Source organism: Neovison vison, chromosome 1 (assembly GCF_020171115.1).
Source record: "Neovison vison isolate M4711 chromosome 1, ASM_NN_V1, whole genome shotgun sequence".
NCBI classification, from domain to species: Eukaryota; Metazoa; Chordata; class Mammalia; order Carnivora; family Mustelidae; genus Neogale; species Neogale vison.
Genome location: NC_058091.1, coordinates 54,255,368 through 54,283,300, shown reverse-complemented (window position 1 = coordinate 54,283,300; position 27,933 = coordinate 54,255,368). Strand labels below are relative to the sequence as shown.

Below are 27,933 nucleotides of genomic sequence, written 5' to 3'. Positions count from 1 at the left end.
CAGATATGAGTGCTTCCAGGACTGACAGAATACCTTCTAGTTGTTTGAGTTGAGTGAGGTCTCGGGAAACTCTGGGGATGGAGGACTAGACTTTTCCTTCCTCTTTTTTCCTTGAAACAAGAGGTTCAACAGGACAACATGTACTAAGCATTGTTTGCAGAAATAATATGTCCTGAAATGGCAGGCTCTAAAAATTATTTTTGAAAAGACTTGTGAAGACCAACAGAAGTTGGGCAACCCATGTGGGTTGGGGGGAAGCCCTCTGCCCAGCACTGCCCATGCCAGCCCTCTGGCAACCCGTGAGCTGGCTGTGGCCCTTTTCAGTTTTGTTACAGACCCCGAGCAGGTGCTTGCAGTGAAATGCCTGGTGGCCATCTTGAGGCTAGGGGTGACTCTGTGACTCAGCTCGCCACCAACATTCCCATTTGATGTGGTGCTCGTGTGGCCTGATCTCTCACTAGAAATAGTAGTCGCGGGGGTGGGGGAACTCCTGATTAACAGCAGCCTGAATTCCATCTGTTATGTTTTATTTCTGGAAAGCAAAGTGAAGTCTGAATTATGAAGGACACTAATTTGTGTTTTTGTAGCTTGGGGGTTCTCAATCCTGTCAAGACATTAGCATGACCTGCAGAAATTTAGGAAATACTAAAAGTTAAATGACTTGTTTTGAATTAAAATCAGACTAAATGAGGTCAGAGCCTGGCATCCACATTCTTAAAAATATTGCAGGCGAGTGGAATGTACAGTGAGGATTGCAAATAGGTGAGCGGGAGGATGAAGAGACGGTGAAGGAAGGTTTTGCACCTGCTGCCGGTCCTATTGGCCATAGTTAGTACAGCGAGTAGTGTAAGTAATGCTGCTAGCAAACGGACTAGCTGCTTACTATGTGTGGGCAGTGCTCTGAACATTTTTCATAGAATGAAATTATCCTCATAATATTAATCCTCATAATAATAATATCCTCATAATAACTTGGGACCTTCTTTCATTTCAACAGATGTGTACATAGAAAACTTTGAGGAGGCAAAGCAATTAATTTAGAGTTGGATGATGCTTGCTGGGGATGGTCTCTATTATAAAGTGAGCTGAAGCCTGTTTCTGTCGGTATATGCTGTATCTGGCTGTTCATGTTGTTGCTCTTATCATGGAAGACTTGGATGGCCTTTGTACGGTCAACGCGCCTGGGTTCCACCCACCGAAACCCAACTCTACAATTATAACCCGTCAGACATCTTCAGATTCCTGGTCACAACCCCTGGCCTCCTAATTTTTAGGATCAGACTTCACATGAGTTTCCTAAAATGCTTCTTTGTTGCAAATAGTTTGTACGATGGCAGAAGTAGGTAGCCGTTGATGGCATATAGTCCTGCAGAGACCCTGGTCATCCATATACGCTCTAGTAAGTGCATATACTGTAACTCCCCCATACGTGGATTTAACTCCTTTGTGCACTGGTGCACGGTTTCTTGTGTTCTATTTACCACCTTACAGGGAGGTCTCCATCATGAAGGGCTAGATGTATAGGTCGAGATTTAGAATGTGTTGTAATTTAGCTGGTTGCAAAGTCTGAGATCACCTGCTTTCTAGCCAGGGCATGTGAAAAATCATTAAACCATGAGGATTCTGTTGGTGTTGGTTTTGATGTATAGTTCTATAAATTTTATCCCACATATGGAGCCACGTAACCATGACCACCATCAGGATGTAGACCAGTCTCCATGTTCAAAGGCTTCAAATAGTTCCTACCTCAGCAGCCTGGATAAGCTTGACTTTCTATGAGAGGCTTAGCTCTGAGCCACCTGAGCTAGTGATTTCTTGGCAGTTTGGAGATAGACCTTTCTGAAAAATGTGCCCAGTGGTAGGAGTGGAAACTTGTGGGGTGTGCCTTTCTGTTTTTTCTAGTTTGACTAGATACCATTACCCTTGATCCTCAAAGAAAAGACTTAAGACATGAAAAGGAGGATGAAGCGAGAGCTCTGAAGATGTGGGTTACTTTCTGAAAGAAATGAAATGACATTCCCCTGTTAGCCTTCAAAAAGATACTGCCTCACAGGGTCCTGCCACCTGGGATCAGAAACTGGGGTTCCCAGGGCACATAGAGGTGGGTGGCAACTAAGTGCTTATCCTCTGTCCTGGCTCCAGAACCTTCATCATCCCTCCTCTGCCTTTTCTTCCTGAATTTACATCTTGAACTCCAAGCCCAAAGGCCTGGACGGCTTTCCTTTGACTTCCTTCCCCACTTAGGCACCATCCATTGAGTTTCCCATGAGGCAGAGTAGCAAGACCTTGTCTGGTGACAGGGAGCCCATTCAGAGAGGCTCACTTGGGTAACTGGGCTCCTCCTTTGATCTCCACAGACGACAAGTTACCAGCTTCAAGTCTGACGATTCTGACGGTTTTGTTTACTTTGCTGTATGAAAGCATAAGCTCCTAGGATGAAAAGCTCTGCCTATATACCAGATAATAATACAGTTAGACCCCAGGAGAATAAAAACCTGCTGTCTCCAATTAAAATAATGTGTGGAGCTTTTCTTTTCCTTTTCTGTACCTCTGTTAAAAGTACAAACATTTATAGCCTCTGTGTTCTAATAAACCTACCTGTGGAGGGGCACTCGGGATCTGCTGGTGGAGAAGACAGTAGGGCTCATGGTGCACGGACCAAAAGGGACCAGCCCTCTCCCTTTCTCTGCAGAAAGAAAGAAGTGAGGTCTTCTATAAGGAAGGGGGGAGGAAGGAGGGAAGAAAGGAAGGAGATGGAAGAAAGGAGGGATATTTCAGCTAAGCCTCAGTGATGGAGGTGGAGAAGAGTTTTTTCTTACAGAGGAAAGAGCTAACTGAGGAGGTCCCTAGCTAACAGCAGGTCAGTGTGTTGTGGAACCAAGAGAAGGCTGTTGCAGCTGGTGGTGGGTGTGGTTGGAGGGCAGGGCCTGGGTCATGTGGGGGTATAGGCCATGGAAAGAGTTGACTATTTTGTTTTTAGAGAAATAGGTTTGAAACAGAGAGCTGACATGGCCTGATGGATAAGGTTAAAAGATCCCTCTGGTTGCTACATGGGTAGAGGAGCAAATTTGTAACCAGTGAGGAGATGCAAGGGTTCTCTCAGATGGCCCAGAGGGGCTGGTGGGAAGTGATCAGATCTGAGTGATGATTTGAAGGCTGACCCAATGGGACCTGTGACTGGGTTGGTACAGGGCGGGTAAGGGAAGGAGAATGGATCAAGGATGACTTTTGGGCTTTGGAGCCCATAGGGGAAGGGATGTGTTGTGTGACCAGATAAGGAGGATGGGGGGGGTGGCAGTTCGTGGTGGAGGGAGGAGGTGGGAAATTGCAGCAAATAAAGACTTTGGACTGGCCAAGTGTGAGATGCCTATAGACATCCAGGCTGAGGTGCTAAGGAGTCCATGCATAGCCGAGTCTGGAGTGTGAGGGGGCAGTCAGACATTCAAGTCATTCATCTGTAGGAACTTTGTGTCTTGTGGAATCTTCTAGTATTTTAGAAAACACTTAGTTGTTTGAGTTGTCTGGTCCCTGAGACTGGAAACAAGGCTGCAGTTTGATGGGCTTTCTCAGGTCCCTTCTGGAAGGACACATTCACAGGACGAGGTGATGAGACCCTCCCACAGCCATACCGACTATATTACGTAGCAATAGCTCTGAATACTTCTTAAGACTGAGGCAGTTGTTTTTCTGGATTCTTTCATACACGTCCTCTTTATTAAGTCAGATAAATTTCTATTTCTGTGTGTTCTCAGTAGAGTGCAGAGCAATAATTAAGATCAAACAAATTGTTACTCATATTTACATTTCAAAGTTTCCTGAAAATAACCCAATCATACGCATGCCAGGTGTTTGTGTCTGTGTGTCTCAGAGTCTCAGGGCTCTGTTGTCCCTTTGTTGTACCCTAATGTTAGCCCATTAGTGTACAGTCACTGTGGCCATCAAGTGGGTGACTACAAAGAAAGAGGAATGGCTGATGCCCCGGTATGGAAAAAGGAAAAAAAACCCTATTTGTTATGTTTTGGATAAATTTCCCCATTTGAACTGTCTCTGTCTTAAGTTCTATTTCTCCCTTAAAAAAATAAATAAATAAAGGTGATTTATTTAAATAGTTAATTTCTGCACCCAACGTGGGGCTTGAGCTCACGATCCCGAGATCGAGAGTTGCATGCTCTTCCCACTGAGCCAGCCAGGTGCCCCCTACTTCTTCTTATTTCAATTTCTTAAGTCACTTTTGCATTCTCCTAAAGAAGCACCTTTCATCTACTTCAACTGGGACATTTACCTTATTCCTTAAGCTACTGTTCTCTCTAGGTATCCTTGTGTTTCTAATACTGTCCTTATTTTGTTGTGTTAGAAAGACTGGCCATCTTCACTTTTTGTGGAGGTAATTTCTTCTGACTGACAAGTACTGTCTCCCTGGAGGGAGCTTCTGAATATACGAGCACATCACTGGCTCCCCCGTGGTCTCAAGCATGTTGCCAGTCTGGTGCCCGGGGCTGCGGGCTCAGTGCCCAGGCTGTGTTGTCCATTTCCAGGCTCTGGAAAAGCCAGTAGGTAGGCTTTTCAGATGAGCAGCAGATGCCCAAGCACACTCTGGAAAATATAGTCTTCTGTCTTTTCTGCAGTTTAACAGGGGATGACCCTGAGCCAATTACTGGATTTCTCTAGGCTTCTGTTCCCTCCTCTGTAAGTGAGGATAATTATAACCCACCTCCAATATTTGAATTAAATGAAATCCTGGAAAGCCTGAGCAGAGTACCTGCTACATAAAAGGAACTCAGTGACTTTTAGTTTCTGTCCTAACCCCTCTGAGTCACACAAGCCAGTAAGCGGCTATTCATAAAGACAGATCAAGCTTCTAATGCAAGCGAGACTGGAAAGACCAAGGAAAATCAATAGTCAAGACAAAGTAGAGAACAGTGCAGTAAAGGGTTCTCAAAGTCTCGTTCCAGGACCTGCAGCATCAACATCACTTGGGAGCTTGTGAGACACAAATTCTCAGAGACACTGTGGACCCAGTCAGTCTGTGTTTCACAAGCTCCACGGGTACTTCTGATGCACACTGAGATTTGAGAACCACTGGTCTACAGTAAACTCAACAGATACTGGGTGAGGGACTGTGGTGCGTATTTCTGCGTTTGTATGTAAGCACACACACCAACGTAGGTACAGTGTTTGTAACTGTTGGACCTGTAATCGAGCATGGTGATATCGACAAAATCCCACCAAACTGGCAGTTAATTAGCCATTGTCCTTTGGTACAGTTGTCTAAACAGGGATATACCTAGGATGCTTGTTTTCAGTGACTTTGCTCTAAAATCACTTTGGCTTTAAAAGTATCAATTCACCAACTTTCTTCTTTCTTCCCCTAGGAAATTCCACTTACTTGGATGATCATGGACCGCCTCCTAGTAAGGTAAGGTCTTTGCCTGTGGCATAGATCCCCTTTCCTTTCTCAGTCCCTACAGCCTCCAACAATCCCAACCAGAGCCCTCCTGGCCCTGAATTGTTTACAGCAAAATAGATGACAGACATCAAGTTCATCTTTGACATAGAGTGAGGAGAAGAACCTATAAGCAGTTTTGGCCTGATTTTTAAGGGTCAGAATAGTCCAGTGACCTCTTAGTGGAGTTCCCCACTACTATTTACTCTCTTAAGCTCAGTGAACACCAGTCGATATACCAGAGAATGAGAATAATGAAGACAGTCTTGGATCACTTATGATGATGACCTACAAAGTAGAGTTTTAAGCACCCAGTAAGCTTAGAGGCTGGAAATTTATCTCAAAGTCGGCTTTTGAGCTTGTGAGATTCGAAGACATACTCTACTCTTTGTAAGACTGTAAGCTTTGGAACAAGGTCTTCCTGGGGGCATTACCGGCTCTGCCACTCTCACTGTATGACATTGGACAAACTATGTAATACTAGGAGCCTCAGTTTTTTTATGTGCAAAGTGGGATTAACCATAGTACCCACAGTACAGGACATCTAACAGAATCCAATGAGCTGATCTATGACATTCAGCCCCTGGCATGCAATAAGCATTAAATAAACAATGGCTCATGTTAACTAGACTGGAGGAACATTACGATTATTGATGAATGGCTCAGTGGTATTTATCACAGTTGTGACTAGGTCTGCCACTTGGTCCACTGCATATATACTGGGGGCTTGTGATGCTGGCGGGCACCGGGAATACAAACATGAAACAAAACAAGAGTGACAGAACAAAATAAGCCCTATCCTGAAGGAGCAAAAGAATATGAAAGTTTGATACCATCCCTGGATAAGACCATGTCTAGCTCCTGTTGGCATCCCCACACCCTTGCAGTAGCACATCGTGCCTATTCATTAAATTTCACTGAATTGGACCATGGAATCCAGAGCTGGAATCTAAATAAGGTCTCCTGGCTCCCAGCCCAGGTTTCTTCCACTCAGCCAGTGTTCTCAAACTTGAGCTTGCCTCAGGGTTTCCTGAAGGCTTATTAAAACACAGATTGCTGGGCCCAGACCCCTAAGTATCTGATTCTGTAGGTCTGGTGTAGGACCGGAGAACTTGCATTTCTAACAATCTCTCAAGTGTTGCTGATGGTGCTGTTCTTGGGACCATGTTTGCTTTAAAGGCCATGAATCTAGAGAAAACAATGTCCCTGGACATTTTCTGTGTTGTTTTTTACTGCTGATGGCCTGGAGAGAGTGGTATAGCTTATTTTATAAAGGCTACTTAGTCATGTAATGATGACTCACTATTGTAACTCATCTTACAGTGAAAACAAATTTTCTTTGGAAAACAAACAGTCTGGAAGGGAAGATGAGTGGGGGTGGGGGAGAAGAATGGTGTGGATGCCCTGCTAGGTTCCTGCCCCACTAACTGTACTTCTCTCCCAAGAGGATTCCAGCAAACCACCCCCTACTCTCTCTGTTCTGCAGGGAAAGGGGCTGAGGCTGGCTGTGTGGGACCCATCAGCTGTTTCTCTCAGTGGCATGTTGGGACACTATTTAGGGTTTCAGGTTTGATAAATGGGGTCTTATCTAGCAGAGAGACCCAGGCCCACTTCATATAAACTTGCCTTCTTGACGATCCTTGGTAACTGGCTTGGGACCACCTCCTTAATCTGCCTAGGGTCCTTGATCTTGCTGAGGGGGTCACTCTGCCTGCCTCCTTACTAGTATCCTCGGTGGCTGGATTCTGTATTTGCTGGATTCTGTCCCCTTGCCCGTGTGGAGCTTATCCTGGTTCTGCCTTCCCCGACCCCTGCAGCCTGGTCTTTACCCCTCCCTCTTCCCCCACCCCCAGCCAAAGCTCCCTGTGACACCCAGAAATGATCAGGTCATATCAGATCATTTTAGACCACTTTCAGGCTCAATCCATTTTTATCAATTCTATTCCAAGTTCAAAATTGTGAATATAATCTCCGTCAACCAGCAGAATGTGACAGATTTTTTTACTATAACTGTATTTTCATTATCTAGGAGTGGAGTAGCAAAAACACTGTTTTGACTTCCTAAGCAGTAGCCAAAATAAGAAGAATACAAAAATGAGTAAAAATAATGTTGGTATGTTAACATCTTTTCATCCATGCTTATTACTTTTGCCAGGGTGGAAATGAATCCCAGAAATGATAAAGTCAGACTTCCAGATTAAGGTCCTTTGAATGTCCCCTGAAGTTGGGCCTTGGTTAGTTGGGTCCATAGACCCCTGGGGTCTCCAGGAACATGGTGGCATCCAGAGGAGACGGACTCACACGTGTGTGGCCTCCAGAATGTACCCCCAGCCTGGCACGGGAAAGTAAGACTGAGGGCAGACCCACCATTTTCATACTGGTTTAGCATTCAGAAATAACTTTCTGATGCCAAGATCGAAAGAGCTGTGATCTAGATAAAATAAGGTTTTTAAACCCTGAAAATGTACTGAGGTTTACAGGCGAGTTCTCATTTTATTAAAAGTTCATTCCACGAGTTTCACATTCCACAAGTAATAGCCATTTAGGGAATGGGGTGTGTGCCACATAGCACACAGAGCCCAGGGCTTCCTTCTTGCCAGAATTTTCATTAAAAGAAAAAAAAAAAAAGCCTCTGAATTTTTTACTTGTTTTTAAAATCTGCTTTAATCTCACAGCTCACCTCCATTTTTAATCTAAGTCATTATTTAAAGGCAGATGTTACTATTTTCTTCTGTGAACCACTTTTTACTACCATTTTGTGTGCACGCAGAACACATGGCTTAAGGTTAGAGCCCTGCTGAGAATGAACACATAGATCTCTACTGAATGAATTAGAAAGATATTCTTGAGAACAAAAACAGACATGCAGTGGCCAGGATTGTGCAATCACACTTCCTATGAAGTTGTGTGTATGGGATATGTGTGTACAGAGAAAAGCCTGGAAGGATTGTAGTATTTTCTCTGGATGGTGAGCTTTCAAGAGATTTTTACTCTTAACTTTATTTATTTTTTTTGTATTTTTTTTTTATTTCATTAGAGTAATGCCCACTCAACCTAAAGATCAGGGTGGGGGGTGGGGAATGGAGGGAGAAAGCCCTCATGCAAGAGAAGATGAGGGTCAGGCTGGAAAGCCCGTGCTGCTCGGGCCTCTGCAGCTGCTTCTGCAGTTCATGACACCCGAGAACAACCTGATCTCTGAGGGTTGTTATCTTTTCCTGCTCCACTTCACTTGGCCTGTGGGTCCCCACACAAGCAGCTGGTGACAGCAATGATAAATTCGGGTGGTAGCAAATCGGATGTGGGGATTGTTGCATACATGTATGTTGGGTCTCAAATCTGATAGATAAGGAGAGCTGGTCTAAGCAACTCAAGAAAAATAAAAGCACTGTCCATAGCTGGTGTCTGTCCTTTCCTAGTGGCAGGCACCCTGCTAAGAACTTTGTGTATGGGGCACCTGGGTGGCCCAGTTGGTTGAGCAACTGCCTTCAGCTCAGGTCATGATCATGGAATCCCGGGATCGAGTCCCACAGCGGGCTCCCTGCTCAATGGGGGGGTCTGCTTCTCCCTCTGACCCTCCCCCTCTCGAGTTCTCTCTCTCTCTCTCAAATAAATAAGTGAAATCTTTTTTTAAAAAAAAAAAAACAATTTTGCCTGCGAATTTAGTCTTGGTAAAACCCTATGGAAGAGGAAATCATTTTTTAAAATTAAAGGATAGTTGACATACAATATTATATTAGTTTCAGGTGTACAACCTGTGTTGTAGTGATTGGAATTTATTACATTATGCAATGCTCATCATGGTACATGTAGTTAACCTTCTGTCACCATGCAAAGTTATAGTATTATTGACCTATATTCTCTATGCTGAACTTTACATACCCGTGACTTACTTATTTTATAGCTGGAAGCCTATACCTCTTAATCCTCTTCAATGTTTTCACCCCTTACCCCACACTCTCCTTCTGGCAACTACTAGTTTATTCTCTGTATTTTGAGTCTGTTTTTGTTTTGTTGGTTTAATTATTTTGTTTTTAGATTTTACATATAAGTGAAATTATGTAGTATCTGTCTTTGTCTGACATACTTCACTTTCACTTAGCATTAGATCCTCTACATCTGTCCATTTTGTCACACACAGCAAGATTTCATTCTTTTTTATGGCTAAGTAATATTCCTGTGTGTGTATGTGTGTGTGTGCGCGTGTGCGTGTGTGTGTATACACATATATATCACATCTTCTTTACCAGTTTATCTATATATGGACACAGGTTGCTTCCATACCTTGACTATTGTAAATAATGCTTCAGTGAACATGGGGGTGCATATAACTTTCCAAATTAGTGTTTTTGTTTTCTTTGACTAAATATCCAGAACTGGAATTGCTGGATCATATGATGTTTCTATTTTTAATTTTTTGAGGACCTTACATACTATTTTCTGTAGTGGCTGTACCAATTTACATTCCCACCAGCAATGCACAAGTGTTCCCTTGTCTCCACATCCTCATCAGCACTTGGTATTTCTTGTCTTTTTGATACTAGCCATTCTGACTGATGTGAGGTGTTATCTTACTGTGCATTTGGTTTGTATTTCCCTGATGATTAGTGATGTTGAGCATTTTTTCATGTGTCTGTTGGCCCTCTGTTTGTTTTCTTTGGAAAAATGTTTATTCAAGCCCTCTGCCTATTTTTAAACTGGATTCTTTGTTTTTTGGTGTTGAGTTGTGTGAGTTCTTTATGTGTCTTGGATATTAACCCCTTATTGGGTATATCATTTGTGAATATCTTCTAATTCACCAGGTTATCTTTTTATTTTGTTGGTGTACATATATATATATATATATATATTTTTTTTTTTTTCTGTGCAAAAGGCTTTTAGTTTGTTATAGTGCCAATTGACTTTTGCTTTTGCTGCCCTTGCTTGAGAAGACATATCCAAAAAAAAAATATTGCTAATGCTGACACCCAAGAAGCTACTCCCTATGTCTTCTTTTAGGAGTTTTATGGTTTAAGGTCTCACATTTAGGTCTTTAATCCAATCTGAGTTTGTTTTTGTGTGTAGTGTAAGAAAGTGGTCCACTTTCACTCTTTTGCATGTAGTGTCTAGTTCTCCCAACAGCGTTTATTGAAGAGATGTCTTTTCTCCAATGTGTATCCTTATCTCATGCATTGTAGATTAATTGACCCTATATAATGGTGGGTTCATTTCTGGCCTCTTTAGTCTGTTTCATTGATGTGTGTGCCTATTTTTATGCCCATACATACTGTTTTGATTACTGTAGTTTTATAGGACAGTTTGAGATTCAGGAGTGTGATGCCTTCATTTTGTTCTTCTTTTTCAAGATTGCTTTAATTAACCAGGGTATTTTGTGGTTTTGTATAAATTTTAGTATTATTTATTCTAGTTCTGTGAAAAATGCTATTGGAATTTTGGTAGAGATTGCTTTGGGTAGTGGGGACATTTTAATAATATTAATTTTTCTAATCCATGAGCATGGTATATTTTCCCTTCAATTTCTTTCATCTCTAATTTCATTCATCAGTGTCTTATAAAGTGAAGTCCTTCACCTCCTTGGTTAACTTTATTCCTATCTATTTTACTCTTTTCTTGTAATTGTAAATGGGATTGTTTTATTAATTTCTCTTCCTGGTAGTTTGTTCTTAGTGTATAGAAACATAACAGCATTCTGTATAGTAATTTGTATCCTGTAACTTTACTGAATTTATTTATTAGTTCTGTTAGTGAGATTTCATCCTTACCACTTTTGATGCCTTTATTTCTTTTCCTTGTCTGATTCGTGTTGCTAGGACTTCTAATACTGTGTTGAATAAAATTGGTTATAATAGGCATCCTTGTCTTGTACCTGATCTTAGAGCAAAAGCTTGTAGCTTTTCATTGTTGAATATGACATTAGTTGTGGATATACATTTTTTATGTTGTGGTGTGTTCCCTCTATACCCACTTTGTTGAAAGTGTTTTATAATGAATAGATGTTGGATTTTTTCAAATGCTTTTTCTGCATCTACTGCAATGATCATATGATTTTTATCTTTCATTTTGTTAATGTAATATATCGCGTGGATTGAGTGGCAAATATCAAACCATCCTTGCATCCTTGGAATAAATCCCACTTGATCCTTTTAATATCTTGCTGAATTCAGTTTGCTAATATTTTGATGAGGAATTTTGCGTCTATGTTCACCCAGGGATATTGGCTTGTAATTTTTTCTTGTAGTAATGCTGCCCTATAGAATAAATTTGAAAGCATTCCTTCCTCTTCAGTTTTTTTGGAATAGTTTGAGAAGGATAGGTATTAACTCCTCCTAAAATGTTTGATAGAATTGACTTGTGAAGCATCTGGTCTGGACCTTTGTTTCTTGAGAGTTTTTCAATTTCTGACTCAATTTCATTACTAGCAACTAGTCTGTTCAGATTTTCTATGTCTTTCTGATTCAGTCTTAGGAGATTATATATATATATTTTTTTAAAGATTTTATTTGTTTTGGAGAGGGAGAGCATGATGGGTGGGGGAGAGGGTGAAGCAGCCTCCTCACTGAGCAGAGATCCCAACACAAGTCTCAATCCCAGGACCTTGGGATCATGACCTGATCCAAAGGCAGGCATTAACCAACTGAGCCACCCAGGTGCCCCAGAAGATTGTGTGTTTTAAGAATTTATCTGTTTCTTTGAGTTTGTCCAGTTTTTTGACATATAATTTTTTATAGTAGTCTCTTATAAAATCCTTTGTATTTCTCTGGTGTTGAATTTTACTTCTTTTTGATTTCTGCTTTTATTTATTTGAGTTCTCTTTTTTCTTTTTTAATTTGGCTAAAGGTTTATCAATTTTGTTTATCTCTTCAAAGAACTGGCTCTTAGTTTCAGTAATCTTTTTTTATTTTTTTTAGTCTCTATTTTATTTATTTCCATCCTAATCTTTATAATTTTCTTACTTCTACTAATTTGCAGCTCTGTTTTTTCTTCTTCCTCCAGTTCCTTTAAGGGTAAGGTTAGATCGTTCATTTGAGATTTTTCTTGTTTGTCAGGTTAGGCCTGTATTGCCAGAAACTACCCCTTTAGACCTACTTTTCTGTTTCCCAAAGATTTTGGGATGTTGTGTTTCCATTTTCATTTGTCTTAGTATTTTTTAATTTCCAAGAGAGGAAATAATTTTTAATCCTTATTTTACAGATGAGGAAACTAGTTCATAGAGAAGCTAAATGACTTGCCAAGGGTCATGTTCTCAGTACTAGGCTTGGAATCATAACCCAAGGCTGTGTAGCCCCAGGGTCTATTTTAACCATTTCAAGATTACCTATATAAGTAGAAATATCATAAATTTTTACCTTATTTCTGGAATTTTACTCTTTCATATAGTTATCTGGTAGCTTAACTACAAGATAAGTTTTAACTCTAGTATACCAGAAAAAAATAGTCATCACCATTTACTATCCAAGTCTAATGAACCCTTTAAACATTTTTTTATCAATCCAGTAAATGTTTAATTTTACCTCATCTTTTCCCTCCCAGTCACTTTTGTATACATACCTATCTTCAGCATTTGTCCATTTATAGACTGCGTATATAATACATTTTGGTGTACAAATATCATAAAAGGTTAGAGAATGCTGTCCCACATTCCTTTAGTAAAATGGGATTGTCTAGGTTCCTGTTGCAAAATATTGTTTGATGAAGTCCTTCTGCTTGAGGACTAACTGCATGAGAACACCATATGTATAAATATATATATATATATCATTAATTAATTTAAAAAATATATATATAAATTTTGTCCTTAAATATATGTTGTTTCCTCACCAACTATTGAATTTGAGAGAACTAATCCAGGATGTCATCATCTGAAGGCTCAGAGTCTGTGGTTTTCCCTTTCACGATCAATAATATCGTCATGATTAGAGTCGCAAGTGCTGCTGTCTAACTCCAGCATTCATCTCTGGTTCCGCCAACCCTTGTAAAATCTCTCCCTTTGTCAGTTTTCTTCTCTTTGTCATTATAGGCAGGAATAAAAATTCCAAACTCTCCACTCTCATGAAAGTTAAAAGCAAACTACAAAGATGGTGTCTCCAGTCTTCTTTTATATCTTTTGGAAAGATGACGCAGTCCTTGGACAACACAGTAAAATACAAAGAGCAATGCAATAGTGGTGTATTTTGCCAGTGACTTACTCTTCCAGGCCTAACCTGTTCAGGACAGTAGCCATTAGGCTCATGCAGCTATTGAAATTAAATTAATGAATTTTTTTTAAAAATTCAGTTTCTCATTTACACTGACTACGTATCAAATTCCCTGGGTTCTCTGTGGCTGGTGGCTAGTGTATTGGACAGAACAGAATAGAACATTCCAGTAATCACTGAACAGCAGTGTAGTTACAGCCATTCCATCATTCTTCAATTTTTCTACTACTTTTGTCTTTTTAAAGCATATTTGAGAGTAATTGATGCATAATTGGTAGGTAATTATTCTAGGATGATGAGAAAGCAAGTGTCTCAAGATACAGAAAAAAATAAAATCATTAAGATCCCATAGTGAATCTTAAATTTTTTAGAGAGGCTGATAGACCCTGTTATATGGTAATTATATTTAGTATTATAATTATATTATATAATTGTAATAATATGGACCTATTTGACAATAACTATGGGGTAGAATGTGTTTTATTCTCTTTATTGAAAAATAAGGTATATTTTCTTTGGAACATTTTAAAAAAGAATGATGTTCAAGAAATACAAATACACAAGGGTGCCTGGGTGGTGCAGTCAGTTAGCCTCTGACTCTTGATTTTGGCTCAGATCCTGATCTCTGGCTCATGAGATTGAGCCCTGCAATGGTCTCTGCGCTCAGCATAGGGCCTGCTTACCCCTTTCCCTCTGCTCCTCCCCCACTCGCTCGCTCTTTCTCTCTCTCTCTCTCAAATAAGTAAATTAATTAAAATCTTAAAAAAAAAAGAAATGTTAATACACACAAATAGTTAGAATTGTTTAAAAACCCCCAAACCCAAAAAAACTAAAATTGGGTGCAGTGCATCCTGATGATACATAGAGGATTAAGACATACGCTGATGCTGACATTTGTATATCAAAGTATTTTGATATATAAGATAATACATACTATTTTTTCCATATAAAGTAACATTCTATGTAGTATTAGTATCCAAAATTCTATTTAAAAATGGGTTCATTAGAAGAGGTTTTACAATTTGTTATGGTGAGCAAGCAATCTTCAAATGAATGAGAAGGAGTGATGTTAATTGAAATGACATTTGTCTAATACATAGTGGTGTCTGACATTGAACAATTGCTCAGTAAAGGTTAGTCCTTTTTATCTCCCAAACCACCCCAGAAACTAATTTCCCTTTAGTATCGATTAATTTTTGAGTGCCTACTTTATGCAAAGGATTGGAAAGACACAGAATAGTTGAAGATCATTTCTGTCATCTAATACTTTACAGTCTACTTGCATCTGGAGGTTTTAAAGAATCAAAAACTATGGGAGCACACCGTTTTGTGATCAAGATATTCTTGAGTGTAAATGACCCTATACAGACAGTCCTGAGATTCAAAAGGAAAAGTAATTTCTTATTTTATCCCTCAGAACCTATTTTTGAGCGTACAGACGTGGCCATCCACCATGTTTTTCTGTTGTCTGTTAAGATCTCCAAGAAGAAAATAAATCTTGGGCACAGACTTGGATGTGAGCTTGGCCTACTTCATCTAGCTGCTGTCTGACAACAATTCCTGAAGCCAGTGCTGCTGCTAAGTGGGCCTTCTGGTTTTAGAGCTCCATCTCATCCTGTTGTAAATACCCCCAGACCCACACTGTTTGATCTTCTTTGGGGAAAAAAAAAATGGCATTCTCCAAAGTTTAGATCTTCTTATTTTTATCCAAGGCAGAAACAATGAAATTTCTTTATAGTTTATTATGAAATATTCCAAAGATAAAAAAAATAGTGAGACAGAGAAGACATACATCCAACCTACCCAATGGGTCCACCCCTGAGATTTAAAATATGTTAGTCTTTTAATGTCCCAAAGTCTTCATTCCAACTTCCGTAATTGTTCTTGGTGACCAGGAGTCTGAGAAGCATGGATTTTGGTGTCAGACCTCAGTTCAGATCCTACTATGTAACTAGTTTCCTTAGAATAAACATTTCGCCTCTCTAAGCTTCAGTTTTATATTTGTAAAAGAAGATGGTTCCATCCACCTGGTACAGTTGTGAGCTTAAAGGAAGAACTTAGGCACCAAACATAAGTAAGCATCCAGCAGGGGTTCTTCTGTACTCCAGGTATTGCTTATAAACAGCCTTTTACAGATTCCAGGAACTCAGTTTGCTATTACTTAGAATAAGACTTGCTCCCAACCCCCAACTGTATTTTCTCTGGATTTTTAAAAGCAATTAATTACATGTCTGGTGGCACACTGTTTGATCTTCTTTGGAGAAAAAAAAATGGCATTCTCCAAAGTTTAGATCTTCTTATTTTTATCCAAGGCAGAAACAATGAAGTTTCAGAACTTTCAGGTTCTGTGGTTGCCCCCTTTCTTCCTTGGGCTGGTTTGGAACAGAAAGCAAAACCTTCCATGACCTTTTGCATTCAGCTTTTCTTAAGCCCATATTGTTCTCTGGGTCCACACCTGGCTTTACCCACATTCCTTTTTAAAAAACACTACAAAAGTGGAGTCGCTTTTCATTTTATGGATGAATCAATTGCACTGGGTAATAGGTTTGTGTTTAATGATTCATGATAAATATATTAGGTTTAGAGAAAGAACTAGCAGAACAGAATGAGGCTGGGAGTTAGGAATCAGTTTCACTCAGATAAGCATGACCTTGAAGGAGTCCCTTCTACCCTCTCACTTTTTTTTAATCATTGCAAATGATAGGAAAATTTATGACTCGAGTATTTTATTTTTAAATAATTCTAAGAGCATTTGAGTTCAGTGGGTACCCTGAAGAACTTTATACTTAGGTATATTGTTTGAGATGGATAATTAATAACATAGAAGATTTAAAATAAAAAAAAGAAGAATAAGAAGAGAAATCTGCCAAACAGGAACAAATCAGCCTTACATAATAGGTATTATGTAAGTCACCTGTATTCTTCCTTCACCCTTCCATTGAACTCATCACAGCCTCTAATCATTAGCATGGAAGGCTTTGGCCCAGCCAATGGCCTCCTGAGATTTCAACTTTCCATGGAAATCTGTGTCCAAGTTCAGAAACAGTACTTCTAAATTTATCAGTTTTATGAGCATGTAATGTGTTCACTCCTTCCCAAGAAGAACATAATGAATCCATTTCTTACTCAACAAATGGTTAGTACTATTAAGCGTATCCTCCACTTCTGTCTTTTTCTGTTAATTAAAAAAAAAAAATCTGTGAAGCCACAGGTCTAAAAATACATGGTGGTTTATATAATTGTTCTCTTAGCATCTTCCCCACCCCACTCCTCAAAGCCCACAGGCCAGTTATTGGTGATAAGATGTTTCTCAAATCTTATCCAAACCCGCACCAGTCACAATCACAGACTTAATGCATTGTCAGGTTTGGGCTGCCTTTAACAAAAATAAAGCGCTTTAAATGAAGCATGAAATTTTTAAATTGCAAATTGTTGTTGGAAAGCATATTTAATCAAGAAATTGCTTTAGTAAATTAAAGCTCAGGCCGCCATTTTTTTTGGCAGGGTAACAACTGCTTGAGGGTTTTCAAAGTTGTAGTAACTTAAACATTTTAGCAGCTTCCAATATAGTTACCTAACTCTTTTTTGCTTGTTTTATTTCTTCCTTGACCATCTGATCAGTTCTTTTTGTTTTAAAAATTGTGCATGCTCCTATTTTGTTTTGATGTGGGAAGTACGGAAAATTATAGAGCAGCAGGAAAGAATAATCACGTATTATGCCACCACTGAGAGACAAGCATAACAAAGCATTTTTCACCATCCTGCCCAATCTTCCTTGGATATTAAGAATATGAAGGGCTATGTATCATTTGTTGCAAATGTTTTGCCGGCCCTTGTGTGTACATTTTGTGTGTAATCAAAGTCACGCATGTATGTAACGCCTAGAGTTTAAAGCACCAAATGGTTCATTAGCTTGTGAAGAAGTGACCCCTGACTGCACCCTCCCCATTACTTTCTGTTGTTCAGAAATAGTATCTTTACACTCTTTCAACCAATTTTAAGAATCAGCTTTCATATCTCTGAATAACTAACTGGCTTATGCTGCTTTCTGTGTTTTTTCAGCTTTAGGCTTCCTCTGTTGACCTCCTTCTGCTGGAAATGGGCGGATATAGCACTTTCATGACAGCCTATTGCTCCCCACCCTCATCCCCCTTTTTCAGCCCCTTCCTCCTAAACCCAGTGTGTGTTATTTGGGCTACCCCAACGCTCAGTGTTTTTACTGCTGCCACCAGGCAACTAACAGGGGCGGTGCGGCCATTATGATGTGTTCTTTCCCGTCCAAGTTATCGCGAGACTTTTTTCCAGCGGCGTAAATCCCAGCGCCTCCAAACACACGAGCGAGGTTGTAGATGTCTCTCCTGGGCCTTCTTGCCTGCTCCTATCTGGGTCCAGCCTCCAGCCCAGATATGTCTGAGAGTGCCCCGCTTCCGCCTTGGCTTCCACTTCCTATACCCCATGTTGCAAGAGTTTCCCCCTGCTGCTGTAATGCACTACCACATGCCTGGGGGCTGAAAACAGCACAAGTGTATTATCTTACGGAAGTCTGAAATGGGTGGCTCTGGACTAACGTCAAGGAGTCAGCCAGGCTGTGTTCCTGCTGGAAGCTCTATGAGAGAATCCACTTCCTTCCCTTTTCCAGCTTCCAAAGGCCACCTGTGTTCTTTGCCTGGTGGCCCCTTCCTCCATCTTCAAAGCCAGCATTGTTGCATCTTCAAACTCTGACTCTTCCCCATTTCCCTTACACTCATGAAAAGCCCTGTGATTATGTTGTGTGCATCCGAGTCATCCAGGGTAATCTCACCATCTCAAGATCCCTTTTGCCGTGTAGGGAAACATATTCATGGATTCTGGAGGTTAGGACTTTGGCATCCTGGTTTTGGTGGAGGGGTCGGGGGGGTAGTGGGAACGCATTATTCTGCCTTTTTTACATACCTTTCTCCTTCCTTGGTCTCCAGTAGCTTCTTGAGAAAAAGGTGCGTAGTATGGAAGTTATCTGAAATAATGCCTTTCTGAAGATGGCTGTTCTACCCTTGACTAATAGCCTGGCAAGGTTATAAAATTTCAGATTGGAAATCTTTCGATACTGATCAGGCTAGGTTAGGGTGATAGAAAATCTCAATGTCCTCCCTCCTTCAAGTTTATGTCTTGCTGAGATAAGATCCTCAGTGGATCCAGGGGCTCTTTTCTTTCAGCAGCTTGCTCCAGATCCTGGCTGGATGCCCCCTGTGGCTTCACCGTCTCAACATAGGACCTTTGTGTCACTGTGGCAGGGCAAAGAGGAACAAGAGGGGTGACGCGTGTCACTTCTGTGAGCACCCTGTTGGCTGGAACTGGTTGGAAGGCCAAGCTCAGCTGGAGGAGGTTGGGAAATGGAGCACTTGGGTGCTCTAAGCATCGCAAGTCTCTGCCACAACAGAATTCCCCGCCCAGAAGGTTGATCTTTCTCCATTTCACTATTGCTTCTAGTATCTCAGCTGAGAAGACTAATTCTTGACTTTTAATTCTTGACTTTGACTCTGGAAGCTTCTTATTCCTAATGTTCTAAAATTGTGTAATTTTGTGTCTACCGTGTGCCAGTTTTCAGGTCCTATTCTGGACACTCAGTGGTCTGGAAACTACATCTTATTTTGGGACATTTGCTTGACCTTCTTCTCTGATGATTTCTTCCTCTGCATTTTCTCTTTCTGTCTTTCTGGGACTCTTTCTTTGGTTGCTGAACCTCCAAATAGAGTTGTCTATCTTATTTTTGTTCCTCTTATTTTTCTTTTCTTTGACTGTTTACTCTGTTATCTGGAAAGGTTTTTCAGCTCTGTTTTCCAGCCTTTCCATTGTTTCTTCCTCATTGTTTTCATACTTCTAATTTCCAAGAGCTTTCTGTTGTTGCTACTATTCTTCGAATGTTCTTTATTTGAGCACTCTTTGGTTCCAAATGGGACCTTTTACATTTCTTGCAAAAGGTTACTCCTAGATATAAAATATATGTATATATATAAACTGATTGTGATAATCTTTAAAATTTATTGATTTTGTGATAATCTTTACAAATTTTTGATTTTGTGCATTATATATACTTGTGTTACTCAACTTCGTATCTATTTCAATCATTTTTCCTTAATTCAATCTTCTCCTTAACAAGGGATCACATAATTGAACAATATTCATTTTATCTCCTATCTAACTCTGTTTCAAGTTTAATAGCATTATCCAGAAAAATATTAAGTAGTGTAAAGTCCATCCTGGGGGAGCATGTATTAATTCTCATCATGTCACCGGCATTTAGAGCATGTACCTGGCACATAGTAGCACTCAATAAATACTTGTCAAATGACTGAATGGCTATAGACAGCCTCTTTGTTTTGTTTGAAGTTTTAATGACAATGCTACACGTATCTTACACTAAGTGTGATTTTGCTACTTAAAATAGAGATTCTTTATCATGCTAACAAAATATTGCTATTTTTCTGAAAGCATGTAGTTATTTGAGAGATTCCTGTTTCCTTTGTGAGTTTTGACCTTGCACTTAGGAACACAGTTTGAACTGGTTTAATTCAATTTACTTTCAGTTGTAAAAGTAATGGGAGCAGACAGCTTGGGACTATAAGCAGGCACTTTTATCAATGTTCAGTTTGTTTCAACATTTTTACTGGTGACCCAGAGGAAGAGACACTCAGAAAAGTCCCTGAGTTTGCAGGTGACTCAGATTTTTCTTGCTTTTTTTTCTTTTCTTTTCCTTGTTTTTTTGGTTTTTTTTTTTTTGTTTTTTGTTTTTTTGGTGGAAGAGTAGTACTCAACCACAGCACTACCCCCTAAGCCTGGTGTCTTTGTCAGCTCTCACTTAGGGGTTCCCAACCGGGGTGATACTGCAGCCCAAGGAGGATATCAAACCCCTGGACATCCTACAGGGGAAGCTACAGTCCATCTACACCTGAAAGACTATGTGCAGTTTTAGTCAACAAAGATCAAAAGAGGCATAATTGAGCTGGAGAACATCCAGAATGTAACAACTTGAATGCTCTTGGAAGCTGGAAGAAAAGACTAAATTGATTTCAATTCTTGCCAGGAAAGACATTGGCTCTGGAAAATGATCAAAGTCTATAAAACTAGAAGGAGTTGTTTGAGGAGAACACAAAACTGTTCACCAAGCCCTAAGCACATCTCTGGTCTGAAATAAATAGGAATGATGTCCTTCAAATCTTAAAGTATATCAAAGACAAGAGGAAGGATATTCTGCTTTGTCTGATGGTCGATAAACAACTAGACTTCGATTGCCCAAATGACAGGGCAGGCCAAAATTATAAATCATTCCCCATAAAAGTGTATACATGTTCATGGATGACAAATCCACAGTGGGTAAGGAAGAGAACAAGGCTGTTGGGAGGCACAGCCTCTTATTTCAGAGTTGATGTTCTTCAATCCAGTAAGATCATTCTCATTTTCTATATAATAGAAAATGAACATTCTCTTTTTCCCAATAAGAATATTGTTCATCACTGACTTTTCTTTACAATTTAGTCATTATTGATGTTAGTCTCCCAAGTCGTTCGTTGGATTGCTGCTGTTCAGAGTACCCCCCTTGTAGGGCTCTGCCTGATTCCTGCACCTTCTGTGACCTCCCTAGCTCAAAGCTCAACTGTGTGAAGACTTCAGAACAAGGAGTCTGAACACCCTGGGACAAGCCCAGGCTTCAGGTCTTCCTAGTTCTTAGAGCTGACAAAAGCCAAGTATGTTTCTTGAGTTTTGTTTATCTAATTTTTAAAATGAAAAATATTAATGATTTCCCTGTATTCTTCACATTCTCATTTTTGTGAAAAGGAATTCAAGAAATGTTTGTAAAAGTGGTTTTGGATCTGTAAGGCTATGTCACTGATGGATAAAGATGAGGATGACCTGTTTCCTGAACCCCTGAGTCCTCCAGGACCTGCCTCTCTTTCCTGCTTCCTGGGGGTCCCTCTTTAAATGAACCCAGTGTGGATCTCCAGGGTTCCTTTTGTGCCCGAAGCCTCCTGAAAGGCAGGCTCAATGACATCCTGATAGTTGTCTTTCAGGTTCACACTCTCATTTTGATCTTGAACTTTTACTACCCCTGGAGGTAAGAAGATGCAGGATGCTCCCTGTCTCTCCCTAAGATCCAGAGCAGAGCAGAGCAGAACCAGCCAAACTCTCCTGGTAGCCTTTCACTGTGGCCATACCCAGACTCCCTCTTAGCTTTTTTTCTCTCCAGTAAGGGGAAATTGGGAACCACTTATTATTACACTAGTTATTTGAGTCCTAAGAACAAATGAGCAATGTGAAACAGGCCCACAACAGGAAGAGATTCAGAAAGGGCTCCAAGTAGAAAACAGCTTTAAAAATGTACTGTACCTTTGAGAGCACTGTTTCTTGCCCCTTTGGCCTAGTTTTGCCCTTGGGGAATGCAGACCTTAAGGATTCCTTTTCTTCCACAGAGGAGAAGGTCCCTTTGAACTCCTGTTAGAGATCATTGGGTGCAAAACTATAAAGCACTAAAAATGTTGCTTAGGATCTTCTAATACTCTCCCATAACAGAAGTTGGCACACATCATTACACTTTGAAATGTCACCTGTATGTATATATTTTCATCTCCCCAAGTGTATTGTAATTCCTTAAGGACAAGAAACATGTTTTATACATCTTTTATAGCTTAATGGTTAGTACTAATTATACGTACCTGGAGGAACCCTTTCATCTGGCAGTCAGAGGTATCCAAAACAAGATTGTCATTTGTGTTAGCTCTATCCAGCGTGATTCTACTGCATGGCTAGTTTCGCATGGTGTCTGATAATTGCAGGTGGCCTGGAAAAGGAGGTGCTTCTTACCTGGACTTACTTTCTCCCCTGACTTTGATTCTTATGCCTCTCTTATTTTTCCCTCTTTTTTGAAACCAGATGCCCTCTTTCCTTTGGCCAAAAAGAATGATCCCACTGAAGACGTGTGTCAGGGCTTAAAGAAAAATAGCAGAGAGTAGTTTTAGGAGGATCTCAGTTCTGTTGATATTCTGTGCTGCAATTTAATTGCGTCATGGCTAGAAATACCAGGCTAGGAAAGAAATGAACCCATCTGGGCTTGTCGTTTGTTCACTTCACAGATAATATGTGAGGGTTAGCCAGTAGATGTTTCTGAAATTTCAAAATTTTTTTGAGATCCAAGATGGACACTAAGGACAGACATCATAAGCGTGATGGCCATTGGAGGGAAAGAGATGACTGCTGGGCTCCTAGATCTTAGTGAGCCTAACTTAAGATTAAGGCTGACTCTTAACTACTATGTGGTTAGGGACAGATTTCTGAATATATATTATCCTCTAGAGATAGAAGTCCCCACTTGGTAGGGTTGTTGAGAAGATGGATTGAAAGAAACCACCTAAAATGCTTAACACCAGCCTGGTACAAATTTCATTAACTAAGTTAACATGCCCTCATGTAACTGATGAATTGTGCTTTACTGGGTCCGGATCTGAATTGCTAATATTTGTAGGTATAACAACTGTCCATTTGGAATATCTCCTGAGGCCTTTCAGGGTAGATGTTTTAAATACATGTGATTGCATATGTTTTGTGACATTTGGTTCAAATCAGATTGATCCATGTTAGCCAAGTTTGTTTTTTTTTTTCCCCTAGCAAACATGTGTTTTTGTTACTAAATGTGTGTGTGTGTGTGTGTGTGTGTGTGTTTTAAGACTGTATCCATTTATTTGTCAGAGTGAGAGCACAAGCAGGGGGAGTGGCAGGCAGAGTAGGCAGAGGAAGAAGCAGGCTCCCTGCTGAGCAAGGAGCCCCATGTGGGGCTCGATCCCAGGACCCTGGGATCATGACCGGAGCCAAAGGCAGAGACTCAACTGACTGAGCCACCCAGGCATCCCTACTAAATGTTTTTAACAGATAAACACAATATATATATATACATATATATATATTTTTTTAAGATTTTATTTATTTATTTGACAGAGAGAAATCACAAGTAGATGGAGAGGCAGACAGAGAGAGAGAGAGGGAAGCAGGCTCCCCACTGAGCAGAGAGTCCGATGTGGGACTCGATCCCAGGACCCCGAGATCATGACCTGAGCCGAAGGCAGCGGCCTAACCCACGGAGCCACCCAGGCGCCCCTCAGTGATACAGTGAGATATACCTTTTTAGATTACTGTTTCATCAAGTCAAAAACATAAAGGACTACTTGGTTACTGTTATGGACCCAAAGCCAAGTGGTACATTAGTGAAGTATCCCAGAGAAAAATAATTTCATTTCAACATTCTGGACTTTCAGGGTTTATTTTTTATCTTGGTGATGAGAATGTCAGCCATTGTTACACAGAATAACAATATTTTACAAATCTATTACTTTACATTTGAATGATAAATATCCAGTTTCTTTTACCTCCATGTAAACATGAGTAATTTGAATTATTAAGTTATACGTGTTTTCAAATGTATCCAAAAGTATATGTGAAAGATGAATTTTCCTTCATTTTAATTACAAAATGCTTTTGTAATATAATGTTTGAATTGAAGAAATCTTTTTATTAGCATCACAAAAAGACTATTGATTAAAAAGGTGAATCATCCCCTTTTGGGGGGATCTAAGAACTTAATTTATTCCATCTGTTCACATGGGTCTCATTCTTGAACCTTATCAAAATATTTTCCATAGTTTCCTCTTAATCTTCTAATTATTTACAGTTGATATTATGATTATATGATCCTTGAATGTTTGAGTTACAGCCTAAAGCTATAATTCATCCAAAATTAAGGATTATAAGAATATGTTTTCATACATTCTTTTGTATGTATTTCATATTTCATAATTTTAAAAGCTTAGAATTATCTTTTTATAAGACTTTTTAAGTTTTTTAAAATTTTAAAAATTTTCGTGTGTCTTTTTTTCCAATATTATTTTATTGGAAATTATATTTGCCTTATGATGTTCTCTTTGAGAAGAAGCATGTTTTAGTGAAATTTCTCTATGTTGTCAGAAACTCTAATGGAAAGTAATTCAACGTTTTTATATTTAAAGAGCTCTAATTATAATGGATGCTCAAATATGCAAATAGGTAGTGCCATCTGCTTTTGGCCTTGAATAGACTCCACAACAGAGATCTAAAAGTTCCACCATCAGCGCAGAGAGAAGTGCTCTCTCCAGTTCTCTAAAGTCACCGGCTAAGGCATAGAAAACTAAATGGTTCTCTCATTGTGCTAGCGGCACTTAGAATAGATGAGTGATTTTATTAACTTATGATTTGAAATTCTTCATATACATGTACATATAAAAAGGTTGAAAACTTCCATCTCCCTCTAAATAGGCTTTACTAATATTCTAATTTCAGGTGCCCCAAGGAGCTCTGGACGGGCACTTTTTGCTGCTTGGTTTCGGTAGTGGAGCCCCGAGGTCCCTAGGGACTCAGAACTGTCTTGGAATCTGCATTATTCATGCAGTGTTGTTCCGCAGTGCTGTCCTTGGGATGACGTGTTAGCAGGGGGGACATGTGCTGGCAGACCACCTCTGTTTTCACTTAGAGAATTGCCAGCCTCTGCACCTGCCTTCTAAGTGATTACTCCGCTGTGGTCAAAGTTGCTGGCAAGAAGAAGATAAATCTTTAGCTGGATAGACATTCCGCAAGCACTTTTTCCCCATCAAAAGTGATGGCAGATGTGATGTGTTCAGATGGCTAAATAGGCAAGTTCCACTTTCACAGGATGGATAGTGCTTATTATTTCAAGAACTATTGCCTTAATTCCACAAATGTAGAAGGAACTAACCTTATTAAGAAAAGCAATAGGCTTGCATGATTGCAATAGTCCTGCATGATTTGGGGAAAATGGGGGACATTTTCTGCTATGTATTTAATGATTTAGAAGTTTGTTTCCTATTAATGGAGCCAGGAAATAATTTGGTTGTGTTGCAGAAACAGATAAATTTCGTAATCAGAATAGGTTCTTTAAATCTCCTCATATAGTCTTGAATACATTCTTGACAGTCCTTCCTACCTAGTCTCCCTTTTCTTCCTTAGACCTCTGGGCACTAAGGACAATCAAGCCCATCCCCCGTTCTTCCAGACTACAGCCCACCTGTGCTTTCTGCCTGGACTACAGGCCCACAACCTTAAAAAAAGTTACTGCAGTTAACCCCAAATTGCTAGATGGACCTCTATTTCCTGCTTTTTCCATTAATTAGAGTTCAACTTTCTATTAAATTTCAGGACATAGACATATGCATATGTATATACACACTTGAAGGTATGAAGTTAGCTGGGCAAAAACACAGCATTTTAGATTTTTCCCAAATATGAGTAAGACTGCCCAAGAGTCCCCATTTCCACTGGTGGTAGTTTCTTAGTTTCTTCTAGTTTAAATTCACCCTCTCAGATGTCTCTCCTTCCTGTTCCTTTCATCCCTTCTTATGGCCCATCAGTTTCCCTGGGGGGTGGGGGGAGTTTGTGTGACCTCGGGGGAGTGACACCTTGTCCCAGTGCTGTCCTCTGTCCAGTGTTGTCTCAGGTCACTGGGCCCAGTGTTGGGTTTCAGCCTGTTGTTTCCATAACACTGGCCCAAGCAGGCTCTCTGCTCAGCAGGCGCACATGTGCTGCGTCTTCCTTGTCCTGACCCCGAGGACCCGACATTGTCTCATAGCTCCAGAGAAATCCCAGAAGTGTTCTCATAGCAAACTGCCCCAGAACCATGTTACTGAGTATCTCCCTCAGCCAAAGACACCCAGAAGCTCAAGCTCTGGTCAAGAGAGACAGTGCCTCTCTATATGGCCCAGAGCCTTTGAAGACACCCCTTGGGGAGCTGGCCTCTGGTATTTCTATCAACACACTGCTCCCCAAAACACGTGGTAGGGTGGGGGAGGGGTGGATTGCTAGACCTTTTCCTTGGGGCCCAGACAGCTTCTGGGACCTAGTCTTGTCCCTCTTCATCCTCATCTACCAGCCACTGAAACCTTTCTCTCCCTTTGGGAAGCGACTAGCTCTTCCTTTATGGGTTTTTTTGTTTTGTTTTGTTTTTACCGGTCTTTGATTTTGTTGATAGACTTGATGTCTTCTTCCTTCAGGCTTTACTTTTTAGCTTTTAGAATTCCCAGTCACCCTTCTCTCAATCACTCGGCTTTGGAAAAATTGGGCTTTTAAAACAAATAGGTTTTCTAGAAAGTCACAACTGGAAACTCAGATGCTCCAAAGAGAAATGTTAAGTTTAAAAAAAACTATCAGAAAAATTAATTTGGTAGGAAGATGAAATCGTTTTTTCCTTTTTCTGTATTGTCTCCTTTCCCTTTTTACTTACCTGTTGTCTTTTGTTCTTGTTTTAGTTGTCTTCTTGGTTCTGTGCTTTTTTTGGAGGGGTGGGGGAGGAGAAGACAGTGGTGCCCAATCCTTTTTGGCAGCAAAGAGATTATAATTTAAAAATAGAGTCAAATGCGTTATCCACTGGTCTTTTTTCTGGCACTTTGTGTCCCATTTCCTGAGTCCATACACTCCACTGGAAAATATCTCAATGAAAGTTTCAGTTCATGAGTTATCATTTCTTTTCATCTCAAGGCTACTTATCAGATGACATATAACGGCCCAGAGCGATAACAGAAGGAAAGAAAACAGAGAAAGGGAGGGAGAGCGAGCTGGTGTCCTTGCATCTGTCCTGAGCTGCGTTTCATTAAATTCTGCACCATAGGGGCATTCAAGACTTGCTGTCGTTCAGCAATAACTGTAACCCTGTGGTGTATAATTTAAGAGAACACACGGACCAAGAGGAGGCAACTCTTATCTACATTGCGTTTGCTTGTAATGACCTCCATAATTTATCCACAGGGAGAGATTGAACAGTTGGCTGCTCAGAGCCTGTTCATAGATTTGGCAAGAAATGAAGATAAAGAGTTATCAGGTGTGGCCGGTGATCCCTGAGAGTCTGGGTTTTATTTTTATCTTGCGATGAGTCACCCACAGATAAGCACAGAGAGTAGCCCTTAAAAATTTCTTCGGAGAATAAGCATCTTATGCTATTACCGAATGCTGCCTTGATGATGGTTTCACACTGAATTGTTTGGTGTGCGTGATTACGAAGCAGGCAGGTGTGCCCAGGCTGCTGTTGTACCAGAAAGATGTATGGGAATCAGTGGGAATCTTGTTAAGATGACTGAGGGGTCCCTGAGAGTCTGCATTTTCTGCCTGACCCAAGTTTCGCTCCTGTTGCTGGTGCCTGGTTCTTACTTTATACACAGAAACTTCGATGTTTCAAATAGCTTTGTGCGGCAATTTCTTTTGGAGGTAGTGGAGCCAGTAGGGACTTGCACTGCC

At 40.2% G+C, this 27,933-nt stretch overlaps 1 protein-coding gene across 1 annotated transcript in view; it reads left to right on the top strand.

Annotated features, from left to right (window-relative positions):
* The window catches only part of UST (uronyl 2-sulfotransferase), a 294,693-nt gene that overhangs the window by 104,473 nt on the left and 162,287 nt on the right, over positions 1–27,933 (top strand). Inside the window, exon 2 of the mRNA XM_044247116.1 lies at positions 5,373–5,416. Coding sequence (XP_044103051.1) covers positions 5,373–5,416 — 44 coding nt within the window. The remainder of the gene's footprint in view (positions 1–5,372; positions 5,417–27,933) is intronic.